The 14,924-nt window shown below is 37.9% G+C and overlaps 1 protein-coding gene across 12 annotated transcripts in view; it reads left to right on the top strand.

Annotated features, from left to right (window-relative positions):
* LOC127799249 (uncharacterized) overlaps positions 1–14,924 on the top strand; it is an 83,641-nt gene that overhangs the window by 42,468 nt on the left and 26,249 nt on the right. For 4 of the 12 annotated variants that reach the window (XM_052333107.1, XM_052333105.1, XM_052333106.1 and 1 more), the window contains 4 exons: positions 6,631–6,708; positions 8,095–8,192; positions 8,283–8,328; positions 9,109–9,236. The exons of 1 other annotated variant lie outside the window; for it this stretch is intronic. In XM_052333107.1, the coding sequence (XP_052189067.1) occupies positions 6,631–6,708; positions 8,095–8,192; positions 8,283–8,328; positions 9,109–9,236 (350 nt within the window). Of the gene's footprint in view, positions 1–6,630; positions 6,709–8,094; positions 8,193–8,282; positions 8,329–9,108; positions 9,237–11,459; positions 11,569–13,733; positions 13,798–14,740; positions 14,806–14,924 lie in introns of all 12 variants that reach the window. 7 more of the 12 variants (XM_052333108.1, XM_052333098.1, XM_052333104.1 and 4 more) reach the window with 6 other exon arrangements.

Raw genomic sequence — 14,924 nt, 5'->3', positions numbered from 1 at the left:
TGATCAAATTCTTGCTAGTCCTACTGTACCTACTATGGATGAAGTGTATTCTCGTCTTCTCCGGGTTTCATCTGTTCCTACGGTGCCTCCCTCTTTTGCAGGTGATCATTCAGTCATGGCTTGATAGGTTCAGAGTAGTGGCGAACAGGGAGGAGATCGTGGTAATCGGGGCAAACGCCCCAAGTGTAACTATTGTCACAAGTGGGGGCATACTAAGGAACAATGTTATAAGTTGCATGACCGCCCTCCTAGTGTTAATGTTGCTCATGCTGATGGTTCTCGATCTGAGTCCTTTGATGGTCATCCACCGCAATCTGTCCTTCTCATTGGGGCTGACTATGATGAGTATCTCAAGTACAAGACGTCCCAGCAAACCTCATCCACAGTTGCTTCTGTTGCCCTCTATGGTGATTCCACTGCCTGTCTCGCTCAGTCATCCTCTTTGGGACCATGGTCCTGGACTCAGGTGCTTCTAACCATATCTCTGGTAATCCCCATTTGTTATCTCATTTTACTAATTCTATTTCTTTACCTTCTGTAACATTAACCAATGGGTCCAAAGCGGTTGCTAAAGCTATTGGCACTGCCAAACCCTTACCTTCTCTGCCTTTAGATTTTGCCCTTTATTTTCCTCATTGTCCCTTTAATCTTGTCTTTGTTAGTAAACTTACGCGTGCCTTAAATTGTTCTATCACCTTTGATGATCATTCTGTTACTATCCAGGATCGCGGTACGGGACAGATGATTAGCGTCGGATGTGAGTCGCAGGGTCTCTATCATCTCAACATTCCTGCATCGCCTATTGCTTGCTCGGTGACTGAGTCTCCTGCTCTTCTCCACAATCATTTGGGACATCCTAGTTTGGCTAAGTTTCAGAAGATGATCCCCAGTTTATCTAGTTTGTCGTCTTTTCATTGTGAGTCTTGTCAATTTGGAAAATAGTCTCGCACTTCTTTTCCAAAGCGTGTCAATAATCGGGCTGTGTCCCCGTTTGCTTTAGTTCATTCCGATGTTTGGGGTCCTAGTCGTATCGTGTCTGTTTTGGGTTTTCAATATTTTGTAACGTTTATCGACGATTATTTTCGTTGCACATGGTTATATTTAATGAAAAATCGTTCTGAGTTATTCTCAATTTTTGAATCCTTTTGTGCTGAAATCAAAACACAATTTCATACCTCTGTCCAAGTATTGTGCATTGACAATGCCCCTAAGTATTTTTCTATTCTCTTTATTACCTTTATGTCTTCTCAGGGGATCTTGCATCAGTCGTCTTGTGCATATACACTACAGCAGAATGGGGTTGTTGAGCGTAAAAATAGACATTTGATTGAAACTGCTCGCACTCTTATTCTACATCATCATGTCCCCTTTCGCTTTTGGGCTGAAGCTGTCCTTGCTGCTTGCTATCTCATTAACAGGATGCCCTCATCGGTTCTTCAGCACCAGGTTCCTCACTCTCTCTTGTTTCCTGATCAACCATTATATATTCTTCCTCCCCGTGTCTTTGGTTGCACCTGTTTTGTCCATAACCTGTCTCCTAGTCAAGATAAATTGTCTGCTCGATCCATCAAGTGCATTTTTCTTGGTTACTCTCGCCTTTAGAAGGGTTATTGGTGTTATTCTCTTGACACCCGCCGTTATTTTCTTTCGGCGGATGTTACCTTCTTTGAGTCGTCTCCTTTCTACTCTTCACCTTATTCCGAGTGTCAACCCATTTCTCAGGCCATCCCTCTTCTTGAGAGTCCTCTTGCTCCTATTCTCCCTGTTCCTTCTTCTACCCCATTGCAGGTTTATCATTGGCGTCATCAGCCTCGGTCTCCTCCCGGTGGAGATGTTGTTCTTGCGCCTTCTCCCGCATTTCCTACTACTTCAGCGACTCCTGCTACCTCACATCCTGCTCTAGTCTCTCCCCCTGCCGTGGTCTTGCCTTCTGAGGATCTGTTTCCTATTGCCCTTCGGAAATGTACCCGTTCTTCTCGCAATCTTCACCCCATTTATAATTTTCTTAGCTATCGCCGTCTCTCGTCTCCTTTTTGTGCTTTTGTGTCTTCCTTATCCTCTGTTTTAGTACCTAAGACTGTTATTGAGGCACTTTCTAATCCGGGGTGGCGACAAGCAATGGTGGATGAGATGACTGCTTTGCATTCCAATGGTACTTGGGATTTGGTTCCTTTACCCCCAGGGAAATCTCTTGTCGGCTGTCGGTAGATCTATATTGTCAAGGTGGGTCCTGATGGGCAGGTTGATCGCCTCAAGGCTCGTTTGGTTGCCAAAGGGTATACTCAGATTTATGGCCTTGACTATGGTAACACTTTTTCCCCTGTTGCTAAGATGTCCTCTATGCGTTTGTTTCTCTCTATAGTAGCTATGCGCCACTGGCCGTTGTATCAATTGGACATTAAGAATGCCTTCTTACATGGTGAGCTTCAGGAGGCGATTTATATGGAGCAACCTCCTGGGTTTGTTGCTCAGGGGGAGTCTGGGCAGGTTTGTAAACTCCGTCGCCCACTATATGGGTTGAAGCAGTCTCCTCGAGCCTGGTTTGGTCGTTTCAGTGCTGTCATTCAAGACTTTGGTATGACTCGTAGTGAGTCTGATCATTCAGTTTTTTATACACACACATCACAGGGGAGGTGTATATACTTGGTTGTCTATGTGGATGATATTGTTATTACCGGTGATGATCAGGATAGTATTATTCAGTTGAAGAAACATCTTTTCCAACATTTTCAGACTAAGGACTTGGGGTTACTTAAATACTTTCTTGGCATAGAAGTTGCTCAGTCCAGTTCTGGTATTGTTATCTCTCAACAGAAGTATGTGTTAGACATTCTGGAAGAAACTGGGATGCTTGATTGTAAACCTATAGATTCTCCTATGGACCCTAATGTAAAGCTCTTACTAGGACAGGGGGGCCTCTTGTTGATCCTGGAAGATACCGCAGGCTAGTCAGAAAACTTAATTATCTCACTATCACTCGCCCAAATATTTCTTTCTCAGTCAGTGTTGTCAGTCAGTTTTTACAGTCTCCTTGTGATAGCCACTGGGATGCGGTAGTCCGGATTCTCAGGTATATTAGGTAGAGGACTATTGTATGAGGACATAGGTCATACTCAAGTAGTCGGATATTCTGATGCTGATTGGGCAGGTTCTCTTTTTGATAGACGGTCTACTTCAGGATATTGTGTTCTGGTTGGAGGTAACCTAGTATCTTGGAAAAGTAAGAAGCAGGAGGTTGTTGCTGGGTCGAGTGCCGAAGCAGAATATCGTGCTATGGCCTTGGCAACATGTGAATTTATCTGGTTAAAACAATTGCTTCAGGAGCTCAAGTTTGGGGAGATATCACATATGAGATTAATTTGTGACAATCAAGCTACATTACATATTGCTTCCAATCCAGTCTTTCATGAGAGGACCAAACATATCGAGATAGATTGTCACTTCATCCGAGAGAAGATTTTATCTGGCTGTATTACCATAGATTTTGTTAATTCTAATGATCAGTTAGCAGATGTCTTCACTAAGTCTCTCAGGGGTCCTTGAATTGAGTATATTTGTAGCAAGATTGGTGCATATGATATATATGCTCTAGCTTGAGGTGGAGTGTTGAGTTATATGGTTATAGTCTAGGGTTAATCCTATAATAGAGCCCATGGCCCATTGTATTTGTATATATATATAGATGTATAGTCTATGAATTTAATTAAGTGGTTTTATAAATATTAAAAGCTAAGTTTATTTCCTAAGCTTCACAAGTAGTATTTATATGTGTGATCTTGTAATGTTTTGGCTTGAACATTTTTTTATCAAGAAAGTGCAGATAACATTTTACCCTAATTCTTATCTAAGCAATTCATTTGTTTAGTGGGGAATTTACTTGATTCTTATCACTCTTCCTTCTTCTATCTTAGAGTGTGGTGAATCAAAACTGGTATTTTTTTGTTTGTGGTGAATTTTCTTATCAAACAAGGGGTGCTAGTATTTCTTTTGTATTTTGGTTTTGGGCACATCATAAGCTTCGATTACTAGAAGATTCAAGGATTCATCCCATCTTCCATGTCTCTTTGCTCAAGAGATCAATGGGAGCACAGCTGGTAAACCCTATTTTACCCAAGATCAGTAAGGAAGTTGATGTTACTGCAGAGCCAAGCGTTGTATCGAACTAGAGAGTCATATACAAACAAGGAGCCCCTATCATACAAGTATTGATAAAGTGGTCCAACCTTCACTATGATAATAATACCTGGGAATATTTGCCTGATGTACTTAAGACAGTTTCCACAAGCTGCCAACCTATTGAGCATTTCTTGAGGACAAGACATTTTTCAAGCAGGGGGGAATTTGTCATGTTCTAACTGTTTGGGTGGCTTGCACGTGAGGGTAGTTATAGATGTTATGAATTGTACCTAGAGATGGCTATATGCAATTGTATTTTTTCAGTTTTGGTGGGATTTGAGGCGCGGGGACTCATTATATAAAGGCCTGATCCCCATCAGCCTAGAGGCATCTAGAGATTCAATCAAATTCAATCTGAATTTCTCCCTCATCTTTCTCTGTCTCCTTGTTTCTCTCTCTTTTCCCTCTTTGTTTCTCCCATCTCTTTACTGAATTTTCTTTGATCACACCGATCAGTGAGAATTCGACGTTAGATCAGAGATCTGACAATGTATAATGCTCACATATTGATGTTAACTGTGAATAGTGGAAGATGTTTATGCTTATGCTTAAATCCATGTTTTATTTTCCCTTGTGATATCAGTTTGTGTTATGGGGGATGAGAACTGAGTATAGGTTTAATAGTAAAGAATGACAGGTAGAAGGTAGTAGTCAACTGGAATATGATTGCAGTAGGACAATTGATGTCCAATTGACTTTGAGAGTGGCTAGAGGCTAGAAGAGTCGACCGCTGGAGGGGAGTTGACTGCCAACAAGGGGCATTCAACTATAAGTTGTTTGGTTTCATAGTGGACTATGGAAGCAAAGCAAGAAAGAATACACCCTCCTAGGTGGGAATATCACACAAGGACTTGAAAGTCTCTTAAGGGAAAGTCTTGCTGAGAAGCACTCACATACACTGGTCATAGGTTGGGATGGTGCCACAATCCTTGTGATGTAGGTCAATACTTGGGAATGTTACCTCCTAGGTAGGAATATCACACAAGGACTTGAGGGTAAACATTACTTACAAAAAAGCACTTCAAGCACACGGGTCATATGCTGGGGAAGGCACTGCAAGCCTTATGACTCAAATCGATACTTGGGATGTAGCAAGCTGCAACTATGCTAGCCCCATGAGAAGCACTAGCATATCTCGACATGGGCACGAGGTGTTGTAGGTTGGCTTTGATACCACTTGTAATACCATAGATCCTTATCCAAAAATGCTAGTTGAAATCGATTCTTGGGTTCATGGGCCCGAGTAGTATACAAAGACCTCTCTAGTAAATTACCGATTTGAGATTGGGTTGTGACATCTACTTTATTTCAAATCTAGCTCACCAAGTTAGATCTTCTTATTGGTTTTAGGAAAGGTTAACCTCCTTGTATTTCCTATTCAATCACAAATTTTACATCCTATGATTTTCTTATCCTCATTGCATTACTCCTTTATATTATGGTTGAAGCTTTATTACACTTTATGTGGAAAACTACTATGAAAGAGGTGATGTTTTCTCTTTGGGCTCTTATATCTCTTTCTTAGGACAAGTATATAGATACATGTTGATGGCTCCATAAAGAAAGGCTATCTAGATGGTGTGGTGGCCATATTAAAAGCTCATTTAGTGACCAAGGGCCATACTAAGATTTGAGACTTTATTGATTAAGTAGCTGCTGTGTTTTATCAGCCGTTTTTTCTATGTGATGTCAAGAATGCCTTCTTGCTTGGCAGTCTTCACAAAGAGGTTTACACGGAGTGAGCTTTGAGGTATGAGACTGGGGAGTCTAGACTTTTTTGGAGACTAGAAATCATTATGTGGAATCAAGTAGGCTTGCCTTGGCAAGTTTAGTAATACTGTATATAGATTTGGTCTTTAGATATGCAATGTTGATCAATCATGTCCTCTGTTGTCATTCTGTATATGGTAGTATTGGTTATTAGTGTATGTGATGGTATTGTAATTACAACTAATGTTGCTAAATGTTGAGAGTAAAAATGATAATAACCCAATAACAGTTTAATCTTTTAGATCAGATGGTGGTTAACAATTTAACATGGTATTAGAGCAGGTGAAGGTCTTGAGTTCAAACCTTACCACTAACCCAATATTTCATTAGTTGCATCTGTTTGGACCAGTTATGAAGTGAAGTCTAGCCACATGTGAGAGGTGTGTTGGGAGTAAAAATTATAATATAAAAGACAAAATCAGCCCTCTATCTAATTGCTTAAACTTTTAGGTCAGATGGTAGTTAACAATTTAACACTAAAGACATGACAAGCCAAAATTTTTTCTATGTTCACAATTTGTTACTAAGGATCTAAGACCTTTGAAGTATTTCTTGTATATTGAGATTACTTGATATTTCCTTGGTATTGCTGTTTGTTAGTGTAAGGTATTTTCTTAACAATGTTGTTCTTGTGCGACAAGCCTGTTCACACTTCTATGGATCCTAATACTGAACTTATATCAGATATACATAAAATCCAATCGACTTGCAGAAGGTGAGAATGTACAGAGAAAGATTCTGCATGCTATGGAACTAACAAAGGTCAGCTGGCTGTTTTTTCTTCCTTTCTTCTATATGTCTTTACAGTTCATTACTTAGTTACTCAGATTATTTGTGGGTGAATTTTTGAAGGATTTGTGTTTTTCAATTTGCATGCCTAAAAATTAGAATATTTCAGGTAAACATAAGACATGGAGGTTTAGCCCTTATTTTGGCTGCTCAAGAGCTTGCTCATTCATAGTGCTTGGGTTTACTACGTGTCAGACATTTCCTCTAGGGTCCTGATCCTGCAACCCTACTACGAGAAATCGTAAGGGAACTTGAACTCATTTAATTCACAACCAGATTTTTCCTCTATTAATTTCTCATTGACAACTAAATTTAGTCCATTGTTTTAATTTCTCATTTGTTTAGTTGTGCGCGGAATTTAGCCAAGTCATTAAGTAAACCCTTATTATTTTGGTTGCTCAAGAGCTTGCTCATTCATAGTGCTTGGGTTTACCATGTCTCAGACCTTTCCTCTAGGGTCCTGATTCCACAACCCTACTACTTGAAATCGTAAGGGAACTTGAACTCATTTAATTCACAACCAGATCTTTCCTCTATTAATTTCTCATTGACAACTAAATTTAGTCCATTGTTTTAATTTCTCATTTGTTAGTTGTGTGCGGAATTTAGACCAGTCATTCATTAAGTTAACCCAATAAGATGAACCACCTTGTCTGGCCCATTACGCAACTAAACTCAATTGCCTTGGCCCGGTGGAAACGGTTTATTAGACTGTAATAAAGTAAGGAACTTCAAGCAGTTGATGGGAAACTAGAAGAAAAAATTGGGAGCCTTGTGCACTTGATTTTCCTTTTAAACTTGCTGTCCCAACATAGCCTGCTTCGAAATTGGAATGGAGTGTAAGTTTGAGTTCCAAACAATCTTTCAAGTGTCTAAACAGGGTTGGATTAATTTACTAAATTAGAATTTACTGATTGGTGCGAGGGATGTTGGATGAATTATACATTCCTAGGAAAATTTCAAGGTGTTGCTTATGGAAAAGTAGTGGAGGGACTAAGACAATACATGGGTCTTGTGTTTTGAGAGTAGTAGTTCAGTTTTGAAAATTTCAAAATATGAGTAAGTTGTGGTCATTTCCAAACGAAAGTATGATTAAATCATTTCTTGAACTACAGTTGTTGTTACAGTATTTTTCCATAATGTGTATTTTGAGTATCATGGTGTAATATCGTTAATCTTGTATTGATTGATCTAGGTGGTTTCTGCTTACAAAATGCTAATACAAAACAAGAAGGATACTTTAAGTTCTTTGTTTCTTTGTGTATTTTTTTACTCACTGAAACTATGATCTCGTGCCAATTCCTTCAAATGTTTCCATGTTTTTGTTATCAATTGCTTCACTTAAATCTTAAAATGCAGGGATGGAATTCTTTGGACACTGTGCTTGCAGCTGAAGGACTCTGCTTGACCCTTCAATCACTTGGGAACTTAACAGAAGCTAAAGATCTCCTTGAGAGGTATGCCAATACTCTGCTTAATTGTTGCCATGTAGTAGATGGCCATAATTTCAAGTGGAAACATGTTATTATCACTTGATTCACTTCCAGGTGTCTTGAGGCCCGGAAAACTATACTTCCTGAAGACCATATCCAGGTTTTTTAATCTTTTACTTGCACCTCCAGAAATATTCTATAAATTTATCATTTATGGAGTTCATCCACTTTTATTTGTGTTTGTTCTTGTTGCCTTTTCATGTTTTTATGCATATGATTCATTTTAACAAGTGATCAACGTCTTGATTTAGTTTGATGTCCCATGTTTGCTCCATTCTTTAAGGTGTATATTTATATGAACCATACAAGTTCCCTGATTTGTACTTCCCTTGGAGAGAGAAGCCTGCTGTAATGCAGTCTTTGAACCTTGTGGCTCTTCATCTTAGGACTCGTGCAGTGTGTTGGGATTGCTGGGGAATTTTTCATGAATTCACAAGTTAGATTTCTTGTTCTGTACTGGTGCTCAACTTGTGTGCATATGGCCATTAAAACTGTCAATCTCTGACCATTAAAACTTGTGTGCAACCTAGGCTTTTACTTTCTGTAGCTGTTGTCATTTGTTCGTATTCATGGAATGATTTATACTGTTATATTTGATACCAAATGCACAGCTACCCCTTTTTTTCCCCCCTTGAAGTAATAAAATTTGAATTCCTGGAGATAATCTTGATACACTATCTCTCTTTGTTTAATTCCCAACAATTTTGACCACTAAAAAAGTCCATCGGTATAGCTCCAATAATATCTATCATTGTACAAGCTCTGCTTATTGGTTACATACTGAAGGCTGACACTTGGTTCTGTTGTATGTGCTATGCTTTTGTCAAGAAACATATTGGTAGGCATATTGATTAAGCTAGCTTGTTTTCTCCAACAACAGGTTGCTGCCAACATGCTCTACATAGCTAGGGTGCAAATGCTCAGTTTGAACCAACAAAGGAAGTTGGATACTTCTGAAACAATTGATGAACTGAATAAAGCAAAAGATCTCTTAGGTCACTCCATAAGGTTTGTACTATACTGTCTTAGATTCTCACATTTTGTTCCTCTCTTGTACAAGCTTAAATTCAATATCTGAATTATCTGGTCCATTCAATATTTTTCTTGGATTCCACCATAGTGGGCCTTGTAAGTAGTCTCCACTACAAAGAAAGTGCATGTTCTTTGAAAAAGGTCAATGATAACAAATGTTTTTTTACATATACCCACATACTTCCTTCAGAATTTAATTTTGTTAATATTTAGTTAACAAAATTAAATTCTTCCTTGTTTTTGTTAACAAGTATCAGTTCTTCTTTGTTTTTGTTACAACTTTTACACCAAAGGAGTTAAATTCCTGAGTTCGTAATTTCCCCTGAATGAGTTGAACTTTCTAATTGAAGCTATCAATCTTGACTTTGTTTTTATCTTTCCTTGCTTACAACTGAATTTTGTGTAAAAAACTTCCAGTCTCTGGCTTCTGGCCATTTGTGTGACAAAAACTCTCATATAGATAAAGAAAAATAAATTTTCCCACTTTTGCATCTTTTATATGTAAATTTTACTCTGGATATGACGGTCCCATTGCAAAAAAAAAAAAAAAAAAGATGATCAACTTAAGAAATGAAGAAAGATGTCTGCAATGATAATACTTTGAAAATTCTTCTTTCTAGCAATCAATTGCTAACTGATGCTTAGAACTCTGAATTTCTCTCTCTGTTTGGTGCTTTACAACTGAAGTTGACCTCAAAAAATTCCTGTGTTTCTGGTTCTTTTTGTGACCAAAGCTGTCACACAGTTTTACTGCTATACATTTTCCAATATGTAAATCTTTCTCCAAATGTAATGTTTTCTTTGCAAGTCAAAAGACTAACGGATCTATCTTCAAAAAGATTATGTGCACAACACAGATTTTACATTATAAACCCTGTTCCACATCTACAAGATTTTTATTTAAATGTGCTTTACAGGAGCATGAGAGTTTGAGGATTAACAATATAAGATGGCCACACTTCTTTTGGGAAGTTGGTCCTTTGGACTTGTGCGTGTGGCTGCCTCATAGATTGGAGCTTTGGAAATGCATCATACACTTATGGGCTAGCTTTTTCATAGATATCTCTCTTTTAGGTTGGGAGTGGTGTTGGGTTCACTTTTTGCTTGGTAGTCAGTGTGGCCAGATGCCATTGTGTGAACTGTTTCTTGGTTTATTTAGTGTAGCTAGGGACCAAAATGTTGTAGCCAGTGTGTATCTTCTCTCCTGTAACATAGTTTGGCCTTGCTCATGTTGACAACTTCTCTTGGATCCGTTCTCACCTCAGATACTCTTGGAAAGCTTGATTAAGTTGTGCTTAATTAATGTTTTCTTTGTAAAAGGAACTGGGAATCGGTGGATCATTTGCTTTTACCCTGTATAGCTCATTATATTTATAGTTTTTTTTTTTTTAATTCTTTTGATGTGCAAGTGGGTAACCCTACCTTCCGTATTGATCTAAATCCAGTGGAGATAGGGTTGTCCAGGTCTTTTGATTTCTTTTCTGCTTGGCATGAAAGGAAATTGGTATCTTTCGAGGAGTAGAGAAGTTTGATTGGTTTTGCATCACATGGCACATTTGGAATGAAAGGAATTGAGATATTTTGAGTAGAAAGTCCTGGTTGTTGTATGTCGTGTCTTCCTTTTTCAGTGGATTAGAGAGGGAGAGGATATTCATGTTTCCTAACCTGGCATTGACAAACTGACTTTTTAAGGCCAGTTGCCAAGAGATTTATGGATTGTATTACCCTAGATATTAGGAAAACTGCTGAGGATGCTTAATGTAGGGCATTAAAGTATCTCTTTTGAATGTCTAAGCATTAATAATCACGGTACCTCAATTAAAGTCTGATGGTAATGTATTACATTATGGATTAAACACCTACTGAGTCACTAATCTTCAGCATGCCTTTTCCTGTGGAAGTTTTTTCTTTCTTATTCTGAGACTTTTGCTTTCATCTTTTTGTCTGTCAGCCAGCATCCATTCAGTTACTCTAAAATTTACATAGGAATCCTTTGGGTCAAACTTGTCATCTGGGTAAACTAATTTGATTTTTCATATTCTGTTATGTTAATTTGCAGATTCTGTTATCAATTTTCATCTTTATGTAAGTGTTAAGATTTCCCACCCAGTGGTAGTGGGATTAAGGTTTGTGATTTTTGTTGCCATGGTAAGTGTTAACTCTAAAAGATTAGTCAAATGCAGTTTTTTTCCATGATAGGATAGCTCAGCAGGCTTTATACAAGTCAGCAAAAGAAGAAAACAAGCTGAAACATTATAGAGTATCTAGACAAACTAGGAAGGATGAGCATGCAGCACTGGTGATACTGGTCAGTTTCCGTTTATTCAAAAATCCATATTTAAATAAACTTATCTGCTACTTGCTTGTTTTCCATCCTTTATCTACTGCATCATGGATATCATTGATATCAACTGTTAGCAAAATTGAAAATCAAAATTGTCAAGTAAAGCTGATAAAAATGTACGTATTTCATTGATTAGTTATGTCAAGGCTTGTCATGGTGATAAATGGTGTCTATCCACTTTATCCTTGCTAGTAACACTAGTCTTGTCTAACAACTTGAGAACTTTTAGGCCTATAAACAGAAGCCTAGGTTTCAATACTCTTGAACATCAATTGAATGGGAAATTCTTGGACAACAAATTTTAAGACCTATCTCATTCAAGAACAAGAAAAAATATGTTATGGAACCTAAACACACGATTGATATCCATAAGATCAGGCCACATATATGATGCCTTTTTCCGAAGATATGTACTGTATGCATCCCTTTCCGTTCTGTCCTGGCAATATTTGTCCTGATGGCCATAGGTAGGGTAGGCAGATTTGAAGGGGATAAAGCTGTGAAAGTTGGCCTACTTATGTGTACACGGGTGGCAGAAGCATGGGTCTTATGACATAGGATTATCTAGCACTTAACTTAGGAGTTTTGCAGCACAATTGGTCATTCTTGGCTAACATTGGCCCTATGGCATGAGGCACACCAGCTATATGAGCATAGAATACAGCCCATAGTTACCTGGTTCGTGGGATGTTGGGTATGTGGAACACAGTACAGGGATGTGGTATGCCACTTTGCTTGGAATGCTGTACGTGCAGGGTAGGCTTTTTCAGTTCGCCAATTCAGGTCATGGTACGTTTTGGTGTGCCATAGTAGAATGCCTGCAAAACATATAATATTATTATCTTTAGAATTAGAAAATATTTATGCAAAGAGAAAAATTCTTAAAAAGGAGAACTAATAAACTTAATTACCTAGGTTAAGATTGAAAAGAATGAGGACATAAAACTTGCGAGATTCATGAACAAAGTCTCGATAGTTGAGACAAAAAGTCTTGAATATCCCATCCTCTGTCTATTGCTTGCCGTCCTTGAAGAAGATTTGCCTGCCATGAGCTATTGCAGAGAGAAAGGAAGAAGAAGAGGTAACTGCTCTGATGCTCTTCTTTTAAATCAACTCTTAAGAGTTCTGGATTTGATGCTCATCTTCCTCCATTCTTTGTTTTTTTTTTTTTTTTAATCTCCAATATTGACGAACTGGAACACATACTGTGGCCTTCCAGATTGTCAACACACTGTGTTCCCAGTACGCACAAACTGGAATGCGGTTCCCAGGGGGGCAGGACAAATCTGGTGAATATGATACAACCTGTCCTATGATGCTTGCCTTGTATCACTTAATAAATTGACAATAAATCAATTGACATTTCAAACTATGGTTCAATTTAAGGCTTTCAATAAGATTTCCATAATCACCTGGCTGATTTGTTGAACAGAAACTGGTTAGGCCGCCAAGTGAGAGAAGTAGGCAGTTAGAGAATTATCTCAAGCTTTTTCCTTGCTTCTTATATCCATCTATGAATGATTCCATGCTTGTTGCTTTTGAGAAGCAAGGATGGGGATTTGGAATCTGGAACACAAGGCTAAAATAACAATATGCCAGTTGACATTTCAATCTATGGCTAAGTTGGGGGCCTTTCCAGTAGGTGGATCACCATGTATTATTCTTCTTGAAAGGAGACTGATTAAGGCTAGCCAGTGAAGAGAACTATCTCAAGCTTGAAGAATGCTTGTTTAGACTTGAGAACCTAGTCCAAAGGTGTGGATTGTTATTAGTATCACTACAGCACATCTTTACTTGTATTATCATGTGCCATTAAATATATGTATATGTAATATAAAATAAAAAATACCTATTCTTGTTAGTTGATTGAACTGGCTTGGTTCTATTTACCATGCTTCATCACAATGATTTAGATGTTGTATGTGGTTACTCAACCTTTTATGCAGTGATGACTCTGTATTGACAGTATTGTTTATCATAACATAGAAAGGTCTGCTTTGCAATCTGTGACATCTGTAAAAAGGAAAAGAAGATATGGGATGCCAACTATCCATAATAATATAATTTATCTTTGACTAAGCATATCTTTGATAGAAGTAGAAACTGATTGTTTATTTATGTGCCTACAGTTGCAATCACTTAATGCTCTTGGGCTGTTGGAGATCAACGAACAGGAATTATTGGAATCCATGGTCAGTATGACGATTCTATGCAAAACTTGAGGTCCTTGTTAAAAGTAATGGGAATTGGAAACCCGTGCTCCAAGTTCTATTTTGTGTGCTGCATATATGAAATAAATTTGCATAAAGCTCATAAATTTAATTTAAATTTCTAACTTATTTTTTCTTACCCCTTCCTTCATTAGGCAATCACATCAGGAAAAAGAGAAGAAATGATTTACAATAGAGTTGACCAGTGTAACAGTGTTACATCGGTTGTCTGATTACTTAGTAATAATTGTCCCCTGTCAACCAGGGATGACAAGTTTAAGTTTATGGATAGCTTGCCTTATTTGCAAATTATGCTCAAATCCCCTAATTCTGAAAGAACACTGGGAAGAGTCATTGGTAGAGAATTTGTCGCTGTGCATCTTTCATATAGCAGAAGCTGCTAGAGGAATTGATCCATGTACCAATCCTAAAATATATTACTTAGTAATATATATTTTGAATTACTCTAGTCTAATGTTTCAAGTGTGTGAGTAATATAAGACATTCTCGTTTATCTTCAAAGAGGTTGAATTGTTAAGTCATTTTTGCTTTCTATTAGAAAGAATTATTGAGCCTATGAAAGTCATCTTTGGGCAGAATGGATGCATAAGCTTTCAAACTTTCTTGTTAATGGAAGATTTGAGGCACAGATGTTTTTGAACTTAGGTGATTCCAAAAGAGATTACGATGGACTCACTACAATGATTACTAAATCCAGAAGAGCAATCTGACATTTACTTTCCTTAAATCAACAGTTATGGACCTTCACTTTCATTTTGGAAGAAGTTATTTAGTGCTTGATATCTGACAATGATAATAACGGAATCTATTTTGGGAGCTTCTATTGCTGATTGTTTCTTGGCGGAACCAGGATAATAAAATGTTCCAATTGACTAAATTGTATTTATACTGCTTCAATAAAACAGGGGAGCGATCAGCTGCTGTAGGGGCTGAGAATGCTTATCGCCAATGCATTTCTTCTTTCAAGGAGGTACGTGGCATTACATACACGTAATCTTATCAATTGAGTCCAGTTTCATACATCTTTTTTGTGAGCATCTGTAGTAAGCAACTTTGAGCCAACACTCACCCTCGCCTTATGGGTGGTGC

The sequence above is a fragment of the Diospyros lotus genome, chromosome 4 (genome assembly GCF_014633365.1).
Source record: "Diospyros lotus cultivar Yz01 chromosome 4, ASM1463336v1, whole genome shotgun sequence".
NCBI classification, from domain to species: Eukaryota; Viridiplantae; Streptophyta; class Magnoliopsida; order Ericales; family Ebenaceae; genus Diospyros; species Diospyros lotus.
The sequence above is the reverse complement of the archived record's forward strand: the minus strand, read 5'-3'. Positions and strand labels throughout refer to the sequence as shown.